General features: G+C 35.8%; 4 protein-coding genes across 6 annotated transcripts; all 4 read right to left on the reverse strand.

Moving 5' to 3' along the window:
* On the reverse strand, positions 9245–10689 carry LOC109343119. The gene is made up of 2 exons (XM_019581268.1): positions 10529–10689; positions 9245–10154 (listed from the first exon to the last, which is right to left on the reverse strand). The coding sequence occupies exons 1-2, from the start codon at positions 10686–10688 to the stop codon at positions 9286–9288; spliced, it is 1029 nt and encodes a 342-aa protein (XP_019436813.1). The 5' UTR covers position 10689; the 3' UTR covers positions 9245–9285.
* On the reverse strand, positions 10704–14068 carry LOC109342269 (TMV resistance protein N-like; the record flags this gene model as incomplete). Its single annotated transcript, XM_019580288.1, has 4 exons — positions 12939–14068; positions 12455–12727; positions 11462–12361; positions 10704–11384 (listed from the first exon to the last, which is right to left on the reverse strand). Coding segments are annotated over exons 1-4 (2976 nt in total), but the record flags the coding sequence as incomplete, so codon positions are not given.
* Positions 14455–15218, reverse strand: LOC109343120 (TMV resistance protein N-like). The gene has a single exon (XM_019581269.1). The coding sequence runs from the start codon at positions 14981–14983 to the stop codon at positions 14459–14461; it is 525 nt and encodes a 174-aa protein (XP_019436814.1). The 5' UTR covers positions 14984–15218; the 3' UTR covers positions 14455–14458.
* On the reverse strand, positions 16026–18853 carry LOC109343117. 3 transcript variants are annotated; one of them, XM_019581264.1, is made up of 3 exons: positions 18696–18853; positions 17269–17563; positions 16026–17127 (listed from the first exon to the last, which is right to left on the reverse strand). In XM_019581264.1, the coding sequence occupies exons 2-3, from the start codon at positions 17555–17557 to the stop codon at positions 16151–16153; spliced, it is 1266 nt and encodes a 421-aa protein (XP_019436809.1). In that variant the 5' UTR covers positions 17558–17563; positions 18696–18853; the 3' UTR covers positions 16026–16150. The 3 variants fall into 3 exon arrangements, with proteins under 3 accessions (XP_019436809.1, XP_019436810.1, XP_019436808.1); XM_019581265.1 differs by lacking the exon at positions 18696–18853 and having other exon boundaries at positions 16026–16933; positions 17045–17127; positions 17269–17649; XM_019581263.1 differs by lacking the exon at positions 18696–18853 and having other exon boundaries at positions 17269–17642.

The following is a 19124-nucleotide window of genomic DNA, read 5'->3' on the forward strand; positions in this document are numbered from 1 at the left end:
CAATTTTTCAGTTTCCAATTTATTTAATTTAGCATTAACAACAACTATATAAGATGAATTAGGTCCAAGAAATTCATACCCGAGGGTGGAGGGGAGTGTTTTTAATTCAATTTTAGGTGCTTTCTCCTCCTCTCAATCTTCAGATTTGGGCATTACCTTCAAGGTCTCATCTTGCAGGTTATGAGGAAGTGTTGGGCTTGCATTCTGAAATTCAATAACCTCAGCCATTTTCTCATCAACGTATGAAATGTCACCATCTACTATGCATATCTCTAAGGGATCCTTAGATTGCACTCTAGCTACTCCCTCTTTCACAACTTGGTTCAACATATCAACCCTGAAACATGAGTCCTCAAGAGAAGGTTGTTAATAGATTTAGCAATATCAAATTTAACTTTTTCATCCCCTATGCTTAGGGAAAGTTTTCCATTCTTTACATCAATTATAGCACCAACAGTAGCCAAAAAGGGTCTACCTAATATGATTGAGATTTGTAATTCCTCTTTCATTTCTAGTATTACAAAATCTGCTGGAATGAAATATTTCCCAACTTTGAAAGGGACATCCTCCAAGATGCCAATAGGGAATTTAACTGACCTATCTGCTAATTGAAGTGATATAGTAGTAGGTTTTAGTTCGCTCATTTTCAACTTTTTGCACACAGATAAGGGCATGAGACTCACACTTGCCCCTAAGTCACATAAGGCGTGATCAAAACTAGTATTTCCAATTAAACATGGGATAGAAAAACTACCAGGATCTTTTAATTGAGGAGGTAATTTATTTTGAATTAAAGCATTGCACTCTTCAATTAAAGCGATTTGTTTCATAATCCTATAGTCTTCGTTTTTTTAGATAAAATATCCTTAAGAAATTTTGGGATGCAGGCATCTCCTACAGTGCCTCACTAAAGGGTAAGCTGATATATAATTTCTTAAGAATATCCAAAAATTTCCCAAATTTCTTTTCTAATCTTTGGGGAAAAGGAACTGGTGGTACATATGGTAGTGGAGCTACATACTTAGACATCTTTTCAAAATTTTGCTCCCTTTTAAGGGGTTGTGTCTTAGTATGTTCCTCTTCCACTTGTGCATTTTTCCTACTTTGAGGAATATCACTTAGTTCCTTTCCACTCCTTAATTTGATAGATTTACAATGTTCATTATTTGGATTTTTTTCTGGCTGTCCTGGAAACATCCCTATTTGTCTATTAGGATTACTAGTTTGTTGGGCAATTTGTGTTTCCCACATTTTACCATGGATAGTCAGGTTTACTAATTTATAATTCAAGTCATTGAGCATGTTTGAAAATCTTTTAGTAATCATGACTTGATCTTCGTGAAATTTATTTTGGTTAGCAAGCAATTTTTCCTTACCTTCCATTAATATTTTAAGAATAAGATCAATATGAGAAGATTGTACCTGTGGAAACCTTGTTGGAGGTTTCATGTTACCTAGTTCATCATAATATTAATGATTAAGAGTGTTGTTACTCCTCCAAGAAAGATTGGGATTGTTCTGCCTGAATGATGGGTTGAATTGTTGCCTGCTCCTCTCCTAGTAGTCATAGTAGTTGCATGACTCAGATTGTTCATTAATCAATGATCCATGTTCAAGTTGAGTGAAGTTTTTGCATTCAGACCACTCATGTCCTTTTGCTCCAAACCCCTCACATGTTGCAGTAGACCCAATAGCATTAGCATGATACTTTTCTAGCTTTCCAAACCTTTGAGAAAGGTTCTATAGCGTGGAAATTACCTTCTCCATCTGATTGCCTGAATATTGTGCACCAGAGTCTCTTCTTGGATGGTGCCTCCTCTCATTCGCCCATTGGTGATGATTAGAAACCACATTCTCTATGATCTTTGAAACATCATCAATTCCTTTGCACATAAAGGCATCACCTATTGAAGAATCCAATAGTTGTTGTGATGGAAAGTCTAGCCCGCAGTAGAAGTTTTGAACCATCATCCAAGGTGGAATACCATGATGAGGGAAATCTTTAGTCAACTCATTTAATCTCTCCCAAGCTTTAGCAATTGACTCCCCATCCTTTTGACTGAAGTTCTGGATGAGGTGCCTATAGTGCACAGTTTTGGAAGGAGGAAAGTATTTGTTGAGAAAAGCCTCCTCCATAGTTCGCCATGTTGCTTGAATTTCAGCATTTTGATTCCTTAGCCACGTCTTAGCTCTGTCTTTAAGGGAATACGAAAACATGCGGAGACGAATAACATCTTCAGAAGCCCAATGAATCTTTACTGTCTCACAGAATTCCAAGAAGAACTGATCAATATGGCCATTAGGATCTTCATGAGCTCCACCTCCAAATTGGTTTTGCATCACCATTTGGATAAGAGCAGATGACAAAGAAAAGTTCCATGCCTCAATTGCTGGGCGAATTATTCCAGGAAGTGAACTACGAGCATTAGGGGCTGCGTAGTCGCGAAGTGGTTTTTCATCTCGTTCAACCATGGTTTGTACACGCGCACATCTTTCTCTTGCTCTTTCTCTTTGTTGCCTTCTCTTCTAAGAAAAGTTCTTTTTGGCTCTGAATAGTAATTTTAACTTTGCATAAACAAAATGTGCAACCTGCAGAGGTACCAAGAAAAAGGAAAACGATAATACACTAGAGTAAAGTAATGAATTAATTGAGAATTAAAGAAATTTTGACACAGTCCCCGACAGCGGCGCCAAAAACTTGATAGGGCAAATCGCAAGTGCACGATTATGTCGTCAAGTAATAAAATATCGATCCCATGCGGACTAGAAAACTACTTTAATTATAATAGTATAACAATTAATTTATACTTAACTCAAATGAGGAATAAAATTGAATTTAGAATAATTGCCAAGAATAATTATGAAAATAATCAAAAAGGATTGAAATCTAATTTAGGAAGAGTTCCTAGGATAATGGTTACCGTCTTTACACTTGCAAACTCTTGTTTTGCTCATTTGATGAACTTTAAGGTGTGATGGTGAATTGCTCTTTGATATGTGTCATCCTCTCTCGACCTCCGATACGTATACTCAATTGAAGTCGCACCTACTCTCGTGGTACGATTATCAATCAAATTCAAATCCTTTACTTGGATCTTTCTATCCAATCGCTTCGTAGCAACCCAAGGTGAATTCCAGAAACCCCCAAAAATCCTAATACTGCTATCGTGAATTAGGATTCTAGTTTGAATAATTGAATGGTCGGATAGTTGGGTTCACCTCTCGGTCTTTCCCCAATGTATCTAAAAGGTGTAATTTGTTGGCCACACAACTCATACGAAAAAAACTCAGTTTAATGATTCAAATCACAACACTCAATGAAATAGAAGTAAGAACGAATATTTATTGAATGTAAAAGGCATAGCTCCAATTCTAGAAACAAAGGGAATTACTCACTCATGATGTAGAAGAGAATCCCAAATTCTAAATTAGAGAATTGTAATTTAAAGAATTTTGTAAAATCCTTGAAGAAGAACCCTTATTTATGCTAATTACAAAATATTGGGCTAAGCCCAACAAAAAAATCTAAAATATAGGAATATAATATAACATTTATGACTTCTTTTGGTCCTTCAATTGTTCTTCGCATAGTCTCCACACTGAATTCAATCTTCTTGCACCCAATCTCTACTTTTTTTTGCTTTAATCCATCTAAACTGCACAACATAGCTAAAAACACTCGCTCAACCCGAACAAAGAGAAATAAAAGCTTAAAACAATCCTAAAGTCATAATTATTTCCTAAAATGCAAATTAAATGTAATGCAAATGTAGAATAATTTCAAACTTATCAGCAGCAAGTGCATTAACATCATATCCTAGAATCAGAATCATACACAATGGCAACCATAGACTCTGACACCTTACTTCATGAATCAATAATGCAAGGCTCAATTACTTCATGAACAAGTTACCAAAACTACCCTTTGGAAAAGTCTATTGTGTTTTTATTGTTTAGTGTGTTATATTAGTTATGGTTAGTTGTTTCTGCTTTAGCTTTGTTAATTAGGCTTGTTATTTTAGTATAAATAGAATATGGCTTATCCTATTGTAAATCAAGAAAAGCTATTCATGATTTATTAATAGTAAAAGAAGTATTATTCAAAGAGAGATTTTGTTCATCTTTTATTCATTGAGCATAGTAGAGCACATTCCTTTTTTTCTCTTCTATTCATATTTTTGTTATGGTATCAGAGCTCTGCTGCATTCAACAATGAGTGCTTCACAATCACCTAATAATCCATCAAGTACCACAATCCACATGGAGAACCCTCAAGATCAAGAATCATTCTTCTACATTCATCCTTCAGAAAATCATGTAGTGGCATTGGTCACACCTCCTCTCAATGAGGAAAATTATCATCAATGGTGTAGATCCATGAGAATGAGTTTGATTTCAAAACAAAAATTATGATTAATGGATGAAACAATTGAAATGCCACCAAAGACAGATCATTTGTACAAAGCATGGGAGAGGGCTAATAACATTGTTGTTTGATGGATAATCAAATCAGTTTTCCCCTCAATCAACCAAAGCATCCTCTGGATTGATAAAGCAGATGACATATGGCAAGAATTAAAGGAAATATTTTCTCAAGGCAATCTATTTCGTATAGCACAATTGCAAGAATCAATCATAAACATCAAACAAGGTGAAAAGAATATATCATATTACTTTAATGAAATAAAAACACTATGAGATGAATTAGATAATTTTAGACCATTCCCAAACTGTCCATGTGAGAAACAATGTGATTGCAATTCTTTAGGAATCCTAAGAAATTATGGAGAAGATGATAGAATCATTAAGTTTCTAAAGGAACTCAATGAAAATTACAATTCTATTAGATCACAAGTCATGTTGCTTGAACCCCTCCCCAACATGACCAAAGTCCTATCCCTGGTTACTCAAAAATAAAGTCAGATAGAAGAACAAGAATTTGAATCAAAGGCAATGATAATAGGGACTAACTAGAGAAAAACCAGCTTCCCTGGAAGATCAACAAGTACTGGAAGAGGCAATATATATAATCCAGGTAGAGGAACATCTAATCTTAGCAACTATGGAAGAAGCAACTATAGTTCCAATGGAAGAGGCACATGGGGAAGGGGAACCAACTCAGGCAAATTCTGCACACAGAGTAGAAGAAGTGGACATACTACTGAGACATGCTACAAGATTCATGGTTTCCCTCTGAACTTTCCTTCTTCAAAGAATGAGCAAACCAATCGTGTTTCTGTGACAAACTTTGAGTAGAGAAAAAAGCATGGTGATGGTGCAGTTTTTGGATTAAGCCATAAGCATTTCAAAGGATTAGTTCACATGCTCAAGCAATCTGGAACCATCCCTGCCATGGAAGAAACAAATGTGTTATCTTCCAGCACAAACAATGCAACATTGCATACTGAAAACAGTAGATGTATATCTAACACTCAATTTGTTTCATGGATCATAGACAATAGTGAAACTAATCACATCAGTTCATCATTGTCCCTTTTCTCCTTTTTTAAAAGCAACAAACCCATTAGGGTTAGATTACCTAATGGATCTCAGATTATTACACATATTTTTGGATCTGTACACCTTATTCATATTAAGATTTTGCATAATGTCCTATATTTATCTACTTTTGCTTACAATTTACTCTCTATACCAAAGTTAACATCTCAATCATTATGTGTCTTGACATTTAATGAATCTTTTTTCAAGATCCAGGAGAAGGAAACTTTGAAGAGGATTGATATAGCTAGCATGAATCATGACCTATATGTGTTGAAGACTAGGATACCAAAATATAGAAATTATTTACATGTCATTAATAATGTACAAATTGACCTGCTAGAATTTGACATTTTAGGTTGGCTCATGCCTCAGATTCATGTATGCACACTATTAAAACTCTATTTCCCTATGTTACTTACAATAAGAATCAAACTTGTGATGTATGTCATTTTGCCAAACAAAAAAGGTTTAGCTTTCCTACATGTGAAATTCATTCCATGCATGTTTTTGACCTATTACATGTAGATATATGAGAATCTATCTCTACTTTTTATGTTCATGGTGACAAGTATTTCTTGACTATTGTAGATGACCACTGTATGTATACTTGGGTTTTCCCTTTAAAGTCCAAAGGAGAAACTTCAAAGATTCTCCACGACTTTATTCTAATTATAGATACCCAATTTTCTATCAAAGTTAAGGTCATTAGGTCTGATAATGGAAATGAGTTCTCCATGCAAAACTTCTATTCCACCATAGGAATGAAAGATCAAACCTCTTGTAGATATACCCCACGACAAAATAGTATGGTAGAAAGAAAACGTCAGCACTTGTTGAATGTGGCTAGGGCTCTCCTTATCCAAAGTCAAGTCCTAAAACTTTATTGGCCTTATGCCATCATCCATGTTGCCTACATCATCAATCTCCTACCTACCCCTGTCTTAAAACGTGCATCACTTTATGAGCTAATGCATAATAAGAAACCTAACATAGATAACCTGAAAGCGTTTGGATCTATTTACTTCACAAGCACTTTGGCTCATACTAGGACAAAACTTGATCTTAGAGCCAACAAATGTGTCTTTTTAGGCTATAAGGAGGGAACTAAAGGCTTTATTGTCATTAACCTTCAAACCAGATCTTTAGAAGTGAGTAGGGATGTGATCTTTCATGAACATATCTTCCCTTACAAAACAACCACAAACACTTATACCATCTATCAACCTCTCTTGCCTATCAATTCCATATATGGTCAACTTCTCTATGAAAACCTTTTTCTAAACCAAGACCTCACACCTTCCAACTCAACAACACCTCAAATCACATGTTCTACTCCATCCTCTAACAATACTAGGCCTCCATCCACTTCAATCATTGACCCCTTAACAACACAAACCAGAAGAAGTAATAGGACCTCAAATCCACCAAGATACTTGCAAGATTACCATTATGCTCTACTTCATAATACCACTCCTCCTAGCTCTCTATCCAATATCCCTTATCCTCATACATATCTTATACCAATTTATCATCATCTTACAAATACCGTCTACTATCTATCTCATCCACCACTAAACCAAAAACTTATAAATAAGTTGTTCAACATCCTCATTGGCAAGAAGCCATCAACATGGAACTCTCTGCCTTAGAGGACAATGACACTTAGATTATCATTGATTTACGAGATGACACCATACTTATAGGCTGCAAATGGGTTTTCAAAACCAAATATACAGTTGATGGCTCCATAGAAAGATATAAGGTTTGTTTGGTTGCACAAGGCTACACACAACAAGAAGGTATAGACTACCTATACACATTTTCACCTGTTATGAAAATAACCACTGTAATATTACTTTTATCCCTTGCTTCCATTCATAATTGGAAACTCATGCAATTAGATGTAAATAATGCATTTTTACATGAAGATTTAAATGAAATTGTGTATATGACTTTACCTCCTAGTTTACTATCCCCTCCCCAAATAAGCTATACAAGTTACAAAAATCATTATATGGACTTAAACAAGCCAGTAGGCAATGGTTTGCCAAACTTTCCATTGTCCTAATTAAAGATGGCTATTTACAATCCAGTAGTGATCACTATTTATTCATTAAACATTTCAAATATCACTTTATGGCAATTGTCTTGGTTTATGTTGATGATATCATCTTAACTGGTACCAATTCAACAAAATTATTGCATATACAGAAACTCCTTCATCACACTTTTCAAATCAAGGACCTAGGTACTTTAAGATATTTTCTTGGTTTTGAAATTGCTAGAACTAATAAAGACATATCTATGAATCAAAGAAAGTATGCTATTGAGATTGCTTCTGATGCAGGTCTTTTAGGATGCAAACTTTCTCCAACTCCTATGATCCATGACACTCACCTTTTTCAGGATTCCAGTACACCTTACCATGATGTTCATGCTTACAGAAGGTTAATAGGTAGATTAATCTACCTCACAAATACTAGACCTGACATTGCTTTTGCTGTCAATCAACTAGCACAGTTCATGGCCAAACCAACAACCACTCATCATCCTACTGCTCTAAGAGTTCTAAAATACCTCAAGGGCACCCCCTCCTTAGGTCTCTTCTACCCTTCTAACTCTTCTATCCATATCGAAGCCTACAATGACAATGACTAAGCATCATGCCCTGATACAAGAAGATCAGCTTCTACCTATTGCATCTACCTAGGTAACTCCCTCATTTCCTGGAAATCTAAGAAGCAGAAAATAGTCTTTAGAAGTTCATGTGAGGCTGAGTACATGGTAATGACCCTAACCACTTGTGAGCTTAAATGTATCTCTTTCATTCTCCAAGACTTAAACATCCAACCTACTAGTCTTGCAACATTATATTGTGACAATCAATCAGCCATACACATTGCATCCAACCCAGTCTTCCATGAGAGGACCAAACACATATAGTTAGATTGTCACACTATTAGGGAACAACATACCAGAGGCCTCATCAAAATACTTCTTATCCCTTCTCCCCTCCAACTAGCAGATGCCATCACAAAACCCCTAGGCACAAAGGATTACTCTAAAATACATCTTAAGTTGGGTCTCAAATATATATGCCCCAACTTGTAGGGGGTATTAGACTAATCCATCACACCCAACCACAAATCACACAAACAACCAGACAAGCACACATCCAAACAGGGACATCATGATCAAAAGGAAATTCTATCTAATCCAAGCAAAGCACACTCCAACACATCAAGCATGATTCAGCACACACATCTGGTCAAGGAACTTCAGCAGGCATAGCAGCAGTCAATAATCTAGGAACTTCAGCAGACAACAATCATAATGTAAATCACACCAGCATCAAAGTCACCAATGTCAAGGACCATAGTGCATCAGCAACATATCCTATCATCAGAATCATACACAACAGCAACCATAGGACTCCAACACCTTACTTCACGAATCAACAATGCAAAGCTCAATTATTTCATGAACAAGTTACCTAAACTACCCTTTGGAAAAGTCTGTTCTGTTTTTACTGTTTAATTTGTTATATTAGTTATGGTTAGTTGTTTCTATTTTCGCTTTGTTAATTAGACTTGTTAGTTTAGTATAAATAGAATATGGCTTCTCCTATTGTAAATCAAGAAAGATATTCATGCTTTATCAATAGTAAAAGAGGTATTACTCAGTGATTTTGTTCATCTTTTCTTCATTGAGCATAGTAGAGCTCAATCCTTTTTTTCTCTTCTATTCATATTTCTGTTAGAATAGTGCATCAAGTGGTTGTCTCTAGCTACAATATTTAATGAAGATTCTATCAAATTTATCTCTAATCTTTAACCACTCATCCTCAATGTTTCCTTTGGTAGCTTTTGCTGATTCTTGCTCAGCTCTCAAACGTGGCCTTTGCTTCCTCAACTCATCTCTTTGAATTTTCATCATCATTGCTTCTTCATATGTCTCTCTTTTCTTTCTAAGAACATTGTCTCTAGCCAATGCAGATATAGAGATGTTAGCTTTAACACCATTGATTTGTTCTTCAAGCTCTTTCTTTCTTTCTTCTAAGTAAACCAATTTGCTGCATAACTCATTTTCTATGGATACAACTTCGCTGAACTGGTTCTTGTTGGTGATAAGACCCTCTTCCAAAGTTTCTAGCTTTACTAGGAATGTAGTTGAGGACTCAAGTTTCATATTTGCATCAAGGTAATCATAACTCCATTGTGTAACTTCTGTTGAGAATTGTTGTATTAAGGATTTCAAAGCTAGAGAGACATCAGAATCATCATCTGCAGACAAAGTGCATAGGTATTCTAAGGTTGTTTTCATGGAGGTATATGATCCTTGGTCTAAAAGTTGACAAAATTGTTTAGAAAGGAATTGTTTAAGGATTTCCAATGCTTTCTTGGTTTCTTCATTTATTCTAGGATAAGCTAGTGTTGAGTCGGCTTCGGTGTCGCTCGAAGTTAGAGATGATAGAGCTAAGGTCTCAGCATGGAGGGCAGCATAAAATGCTTCCATGTTGTCATCTTTCAGGATTAAGTCAAATTGATTTGTGTTGTGTTCCATTGGGATTGCAGCAAGATCATCTAGCATTGGTGGTCCTTTTAATTCCGAACCGTGATCAGCTAGCATGATGTTCTCCGATTCTTCATATTCTGCAATATCCTTTGTTAATCTCAAATTGACTGTGCAATGTAAGAAATAGTCAATATTGCTAGCATGTTATTATTTTTGTAAGAAAACATGCATTGTGGAAAGCGAGTACTGTCCTGTTTCCATATGGTCACTTGAATTTGTATTGACAATTGTCTATACCAAACAACATGATCAGGATATTTAATTTCGGAATAAACTTCGAAATTATGGAATTCAAACATCACTAATGTAACAATGCTAATTGATAAGAGAAGTATGCTAAAAAAGTGCAGTTCCAGGACCGGAAAATCTTTAATATAGGGAAGTCGAAACATAATGAGGAGGGTTATGTCAATTTCAACTCCTAATGGGGTTAGAAACTTTACAGCCATACCTTTATTTACAGAGATGTAGCAGTCTTTAGCCAGAAGTCGATTCTCATTCACGCGGTTCAACTGACATTCTAATAGCATCGGATCCCAAGCGTCATCATCATATAGCTGCAGATGCAATGAAGGCATCTCCTTGCATTGATGCATTGCATCTACCGACATAATAGCAGAAGTTTTGCCATTTTCATGACCCACACATCCATCATCTTCAAGCATCTCTTGGTTGATTGAACCTGAAAGTTGTTTCAAATGCTGATCTGATATTTCACCAGGCTTCGATTTGTTAGCAAATAAGCAGCAACCAGTTCCCAGGTTATTATCATGATGACATTGATCGTCATGCGCTTCACTAGAAAATTGACTTCTATCAAAGTACTCATCAACTTTACAACCCACCCTCGTATTATTAGGATCAGAACTTGTGCACACAACCAAATCTGTTTTCTTTACTTCCTCATCATCCTTATACTCATGAACTCCACAACAGTATACGGTTATTTCTGCGCCTTTGCTCACGTATATTATTTCACAAGAAACTTCAACATAATTCTGTTCATGGTTTAAAAATGTATTTAAACCCATCACATCTTCATTATAGAGCCATAAGAGATCGTCGGTCACTGAAAGTAAGTCCAGTTCTCTACTAAATGCTATTTGTCCATTAATAGAAAGCTGGAATTCACAGACAAAATAGTTAATTCTTTTAGTTCCTAGTGCAAAAATGAAACACAAAGCAATTCTAGGGAACTTGTCACCAATCCAGAATGACATGGATCCTCCTTTGCTATCGTATTTTAATGGAATCGGTGTCCTCGGCCTTGGTGCTATAACTTCAAATTTGGACATCTTACAGGATCCCTGTAACAAAGGTACTGTGACTTAAAACAATCCTCAAGTATATAGAAAGAGACAGAATAAGAGAGACAGAGAGAAACCTGGCTCAATAATAGGCACAACGATTGTGAATTCAACAGCGTGCAACTATTGGCATCTATATATTCTAAATTTGGTGGAATTCCACAAATTTGTTGAAGCTTCCTGCAATTGGACATTAAAAGTTCCTGCAATCTACCAAGTCTGTTGAAACATTCCGGAATGGTTACAAATTGGTTTCTTGATATGTCTAAGGACATAAGGTTGGACAAGCAACTTAGGACATGTAGGTCGTCATCTATTAGATTGCAGTCACTGAGTTCAAGGGTTTCCATCAAAGGGAACCCATATGAAGAATGGATGTTAGGAGAGATTAAATCTAGACATGGTGCTGGAAGTAACTCTAAATTCGATGAACCTTCATCAGACTCTGGAGGCATAGTTGAGCAATTTTGTGTGCTGAAATTCCTAAGCTTCTCCGGAAATGGTTGAAGTTGTGGACAGCCAGAAATATCAAACATCTGAAGATTTGGCAACATATCGATGGTTATAGGAAGTTCCTTAAGATTGGAGCAATTCTTTAGTATTAAAATCTGAAGGCTTTCGAAGTTGGCTACACAAGAAGGCAATTCTCGTATAGCAGTCTCTTCCATCTCCATGACTCTCAATTTATCCATTTTTCCCGAAAAACTTGGGAAGTTCTCAAGTTGTGAACATCCATTAAGAACAATGCATCCCAGAGATGACATGTTGAAGACAGTTGGTAAATTCTTTAGCTCGGTGCACCCGTCAAAACCTAAATATACTAGCCTATCAAGTGATCCGACGGATTCATGAATCTCCGCTAAACTTGTACAACTTTCAACATTCAAAACCTCTAGATTTGGGATCCCAGAAACATCAGGTATTTTTGTCAGGAACTTAGAAGAACTTAAATTCAGAGAAGTCAGGTTCACATACTTCTGTAAAATAGAAATCAAAATGCTTACTTTCGAGGAAATATAATCGCAAGTAACAGAAAAAGAGGAAGGAGTAATTACAAATAATCTTCATACCTTGAATGGCTTGTCCAATGTTAGATGACTATGCCTCAACTCTAGCATTGCTACCTTTTCTAGGACGAAATCAGATGGTAAATTCGGTGAAGGGTATTCCTTCCAGTCAAGCATCCTTAGATTTCTTGGTATATGTAAAGGTCCTCCAGAAAACTTGGCATTACGAATTATTAGCATTCTAAGGTTTTTCATCTTCTTGAGCGCTTGAACACTTAACTGCATCTCTTGCTTTTCAGGTAGGTCCAGCATTATACCTTGAATCTTGTCAGTCCCCTTAACAAATTTTCATGCACAACAAGAGCCAACAAAATCAGAGTCGGATTAACAATTAAGATTACATTTGACTTCTATAAAGGACACTTAACGTCCCTTGTGAACCGAAATAGAATAGAAAATTTAGGAAAATGCAAAAAGGTTTCTTTTAACTTATGCCACTGTAAGGGGAAAAAGAAGATATGAGCATCCAGGCAGATATGGATCTTACCATCCCTTCAGCTAGTACTTGAAGCACATCCTCATAATACCATAACCTACTGCGTTTTCCAGGATCCAGTGGCGATTCTTGCCGAACAATTTCCTTACCCATGTCTTGTATAAGATCATGCATTGACAATGCACCTCTTTCACTCACAGTTATGAGAGACTTATCAACAAGTACTGCAATACCAATAGCTGGGTGAAGATCACAAGCACGCAATGCGTATGCAGCATATGTCTCTATCTCTCCTTTGAAGAAACATGCAATATAGAGGAATATTTCCTTTTCATTTTCCTCTAACCCATCAAAGCTTATTCTAAGTATATCCTGAACTTTCCTATTAGGAATTTTCTTGTATTTATCCAATGCAGACTCCCATTGATGAATGCTTCTGCCACACAAATCAGAACCTAATATAGTCAAAGCCAATGGATGACCCTCTGCATAACATACTGCACGGTTCGAAATTTCCAAAAACTTGGAATCCGGTTCGCTTTGTCCAAAGGCATTCCAACTAAAAAGTTGAAGAGCTTCATCGTGGTTTAATTTCTTCATCTCGTAAGTCAAATCAATTTGATGAGCAGTTAGCAAATGCTTATCTCTTGAAGTTATGATAATCCTGCTTCCAGGACCAAACCAATCAAGTCCTCCGGCTAATGCTTGTAATTGATCCACATCATCCACATTATCAAGAACCAGAAGAAGTCTTTTTCTACATAGCCTATCTTTTATTATATTGATTCCTCTGTCAACATTGCCCAACCTTATTGTTTTCTCTCCGAGTATCTCATAAAGAAGTCTCTCTTGGAGTTTAACTAAGCCAGTCCTATGGCTTGCATTTTCTCCGACATTTGCTAGAAAGCTGGCATATCGAAATTGTTCGCATATTTTGTTATACACAGCTTTAGCAATGGTTGTTTTACCAATTCCACCGATGCCATAAATTCCTACCATTCTAACCTCGCCACATCCAAGTTCTAACAGGGATTTTACATCTGATAAACGGGATTGGAGTCCAATGGGGTGTCTTGCAACATTTAGTGGGAGGAGGTTTAACTTGCTCGATACCTCATCTACTATTCTTTGGATAAATTTAAACTCGTACCTGAAAATTATATTGAAAAACATATATTATAAGCAACATGAAATAAATAGTTCTGTTGCAGTAAACTGAAGTTATTATGATGTAAAATAAATATGCTCAGCAGGATAAAGTTTTCTTGCATGACTTTTCTAACCAATTACTTATCCTCATATGTTTTACTACCATCATTCAAAACCAAGTATTTAATGATGAATGTAATGAGTTGATATGTTAATCCAGATAATTAAGAGACAATATTAGAATATCATATGATCTTGTTGCACATGAAAATATAGCATACAATACATGAGAATTAAAAGTTCAAATTTACTTGTTATCTTTCTGCTTAACTATTTCACCTACTGGTATATCTTATAAAAGAAAATATTTTTAGTAGCTTAACTTTGTTCTTATTGTCAAGTGCAAAACCTTCTATTAAACCTTATTTTACACTATCATCAAAAATCATATAAGAACATAATTGATGAAAACTAAAATACCCATTGCTGAAATGCCAGCCGGACAGGTTTGCGGCTTCATGCAAAGCTGACCTCCATTTCTGCACCTTCTCCATGTTATCTTTGAATCTTTCTTCAAGCATAACAAAAGCTTCTTCATAGCTTCCTTTCTGGTGCCTCACATCTGATGGGTTAACATTATAGAAAACCGAGCAAACCACTTGTCCCTTGTGTTTCTTACACTCCATGATACTCAAAAGTTCGTCCAGGCACCAAGTGGAAGAAGCATAGTTCTTGGAGAATATGATGATGGCAATCCTTGAGTCTTCTATTGCTTTGAGAAGGGATGGTGAAATATCTTCTCCAATCCTGAGTTCCTCATCATCTATGAAAGTGTTGATTCCTCTTTGATCAAGAGCATTGTAGAGGTTACCAGTAAAAGTCTCGCGTGTATCTTTGCCTCTGAAGCTCAAGAAAACATGGTAAAACCATCCATTCTGGTGTGCCATGTTAGCTCAAATATGAAACCTTTAAGCTTGGCTTATGAGAAACCTTTGTGTTTCTCTAAGAGGAAAATAACTAAATGACATGCTCATTGATTTATTCCATGCAAGAAAATATAAGCAATGTATCATTGTTTTGATTCCTTTCAATTATTTGCTGGTTCTGTTTAGCCAATGATAAAGTAGGACATACAAGTTCTTTTTATAACCAAGAGTATCACATCACCCTATAGATAAGGAACTAATCTCTTTCATTTCATAATGCATGACTACCCTTCACAACAAGTGTCACTCCCAAAAATTGAATCATTGACCTTTTGGTCTATCTGAGGATCTAGACCAACGTCTTGTTGGTAGGACACACAAGTTTGATAAATCATAAATATTCCAAGATTTATGGCCGGCCATAAAGTCAACAGTTTATGAAAGTCTATAGCCTTTTCAGATATTTTTGGGACCTTCTTCTATAGATGGAATGAGAGATAATAACTTCTTAAGACTTTAACTTCAATAACAAGAATTCTTTTAGTGGTCATGCATAAAATATTAAAAACTGCATGTACAAAAATGCAACTTAGAAAGTTGACTAACCCAATCCTGCAGTTTTTTTGTTATACTATTCACAAGTTTTTGTGTAAAAAATACACTAATAATAATACATAGCAAAAAGAATCATTATGAAAAGAAAAGAAAAAAGACCATGATAACTGATAATAATGTTTTGACCTTGTGGATAATGCTTGTGAAAACAGTGCAGAAAGGAGGGAACATTGCTCAAACAAACGATTTATATTAGTCATATAGACATTATAAACATTATCATTCTAACATTCACAATTTATAGTTTACATCAACCATTAAGTTACTGTGATATACATAAAAATTTGAAGATTAAATTAAATGGCTAACAAGAAATTTCCAAACTAAATGTAACCAATTACTTGATTTTCACATTTAAGATATTATAAAAGCATAAAGTTGGCATGGCTTGTGAAAATATTTGGCCTAATGAGATAAGAAATCATTTTAACTTGTCACAAAGAAGATCATGAAATTAAAATCACTTTGCAAAAGTGCTTCAATTTTCACCATGAAGTAAATGAGAGCTTTTTTCTCAGGTAATGATTGTGTTGTATAAGGTATCAATGTTAGTTAAAACCAAAATCAGGCTTGTCAAACATTTTGTGGTTGATTCAAGTACTGGCAATTTACTCCATCTAAGCTTTTGTTAACTTTTTCTCCAAGTTTTGACCATTCAGCTTTTATATTTGCTTGGATTTTCTTGGCAACTTCACACTCATCCCTCATGTGAGGAAGTTGTTCCCTCAACTCATCTCTTTGTGCTTTGAGTGTCTTTGCTTCTTCAAATATTTCCCTTTTTCTCTTAGCAACAGTGTTTTTGGCTGATTGAGAAACAGATATGTGAGCTTTTATAGCATTTATTTGTTCTTCTAGCTCTTTCTTTTTCTGCTCCAAACTAGCAAGCTGGTTGGTTAAGTCGTTTTCCAAGGATAAAACTTCCTTGAACTGGTTCTTGTTAGCTTCAAGACCCTCTTCGAGTTTATCCGCTTTCAAGATGTTGGTACTGGCAGACTCTATTTTCCTGCTAGCATCATTGTAGTCACAGCTCCACCGAGTGAATTCTCTCGAAACCTCTAATAACAACAACCTCAACTCCGCCGAGATTATATCATCTGCGGACGACTTGGAAAGGTGTTCTATCGTAGATTTCATCGTACCACTCTGTCCAGGATGCAATAGAATGGAGAAGTCTTTCGAGAGAAGGTCTTGCAGTGTTTTCAATGCTTTCTTACTCTCTTCACATGGTGTGGTGTTGGACGATTCAGTAACAACTGAGGTGTCTTGTGGAGGAGTCACAACTGAGGCCTCGGCATCAAGAGAAGCATAAAACGCTTTCATTTCTACATCATCCAGAGTCAGTGCCCCATGATTCTTGGGAGATTCAATGCTAGGCAGCAACAAAGTGGAACTGGTTTTTTGATGTAGTTCGCGTATGGGAAGAGGAGAAGTTTCAGTGGATGCAATAACAGTTGGTGCTCGATTATTCGGAGTCTCAGAAAAACATGTGATCTGGGATTGAGGTTCAACCTTTAAGGGGCGAACCATGAGCACTGTGTTTGATCCAGGCTCTACAACAACAAGAAAAAGTTAGTACATGTAATAAAAGGTAATCACAGCCGCATATCAACTATATGGCACCTAATGACCTAAATGAGTACATAAAGATGGAGATAACATATTTTCCAGGGGTTCAAAAAAAACATGCTTACCTTTGCCACTACCATTGCCTCTATGACACACTGAAGCCATTTGATTTTTAGTAATAATATCCGCTGATTTTGGACGTTTAAGGCAGATGACTAGGTGGCGCTTCAAATGAGAAGTCCCACAGTTATCTTGCAACAGCTTACCACAGTGTTTGCACAGAACTTTACTACCGTCACTGGTTTGAATTCGCTCCATATCTTCCCATACTTTCGATGTCAATTTTGGGCGCTTTGAACTATTAAAATCTTCATATTCACATATCTCTAAGCTTGTTGCATACTCATTTGTCATTTTCTCCTGTGAAACAATTACCAACTGAACTTAGCAACACAGATAGATCGAGAATTCCAATATAAATGAACTTTATATTATGCCACAAAAACAACAAAGTAAGCTACAAATGTTTTCTAATTTTTAGATTACTTTTTTTTATAAATATAGCTGAATTAAGACTTATACTAAGGCATATATATTCAATTCTTACGAAGTTAATTAGTTAAAATAGTGACAAGCGCAATAGACGGAGCCTCGGAGGCAATATCCAACACCAAAGAAACGGCAGGATATAACTAACAGCACACTTTCAGGCACTGTGCTGGACTCTTAACACGGAAAGTTCAATTCTTCCAGCAAAGGTTATGTCAATAGACATATAACATGTGAAAAAGGATCTTCTGTAAGTATCGGTCACCATCACCAAACAAATTTTCCCTATAGTCCTTCTCAATGCACACTAGCAAACAAAAATTTGCATGATACTGTTTCATCAAAATGAATACCAGTCCAAAAAATAGTTGAAAACTAGAAGTGCCTGTCTGAGCAAAAGATAAACATGCATATTGTAATTGTACCTTAACTAGAATTTTCTCTCCACCCTTCTCATATTCCTTCAAATACCAATACATTGTACTACCAAAATTTCAGCTTTGAACACACGATAAGCCATCAAGTCCCAAACTTTATAAAAAATTTGCATCATATACAACATTTTGCCAAATGGGTCACTTCATTTTCAACAGGTCCCAATTTTCACAAAATGTACAATTTGCATGCAGTACAAAAATTTCAGCTTAGGAACCATGATAAGGCAACAAGTCCAAAATTTTTTCACAAATTTGCATTACTCATAATATTTTGCCAAATGGGTCACTTCACTTTTCAACCTTTCAAAACTTTCAACTATCAAAAACTCACAATGAGTTAAGGCCTCTAATCCATTATGTTACAATTGAAATTAAAATATAAAACTTGAAGCACACAACAACAAAAAGAAGAGAAACCCATACCAATTTTGAAACCATAAATTGAAATTGAAATAGCAAGCTAAGAAATTTGGCATGCTAAGAAATTTGGCATTCAAAGAACACTGGTGAAAACCCAAAACAACAACCATTGCCATTGAAGAATAATAACAGAGAGAGTGTGTTACCTACCTGGGTTTGCCACTGTCAATGCCAATTCAGAAATCTTCAGCGATTGGAAGCTCAGGCTTTGTAGCCTTCGGGTTTAAGCCCGGGCCTGACACTGGATGTGGCCACTGATTTGGGCTTAAGCCCATGGGCTTGAACTATAGGCCTCGTGGGTGGGTTTTTGGGGTCAAATGGTCAACAAATTTCATTGAGTTAAAACAAAATATAAAAAAAGAGGGGATTTTGTATTATTGTTCATTAATATTTAAGCTATATGAATCGTTATTTTTTAATTTAATATTTGTTTTCTTGAATTTCTTAATTTCTTGAATTTCTTGGTTATATTGCCGTCCTTATTTGTTCCATTACCTTGGAAAATAAATTAATAATGATATTTATGTATAAATTATTTACTTTAAATACTCTTAAACTTATGAGGTAGTCATTTT

The sequence above is a fragment of the Lupinus angustifolius genome, chromosome LG03 (genome assembly GCF_001865875.1).
Source record: "Lupinus angustifolius cultivar Tanjil chromosome LG03, LupAngTanjil_v1.0, whole genome shotgun sequence".
NCBI lineage: Eukaryota > Viridiplantae > Streptophyta > Magnoliopsida > Fabales > Fabaceae > Lupinus > Lupinus angustifolius.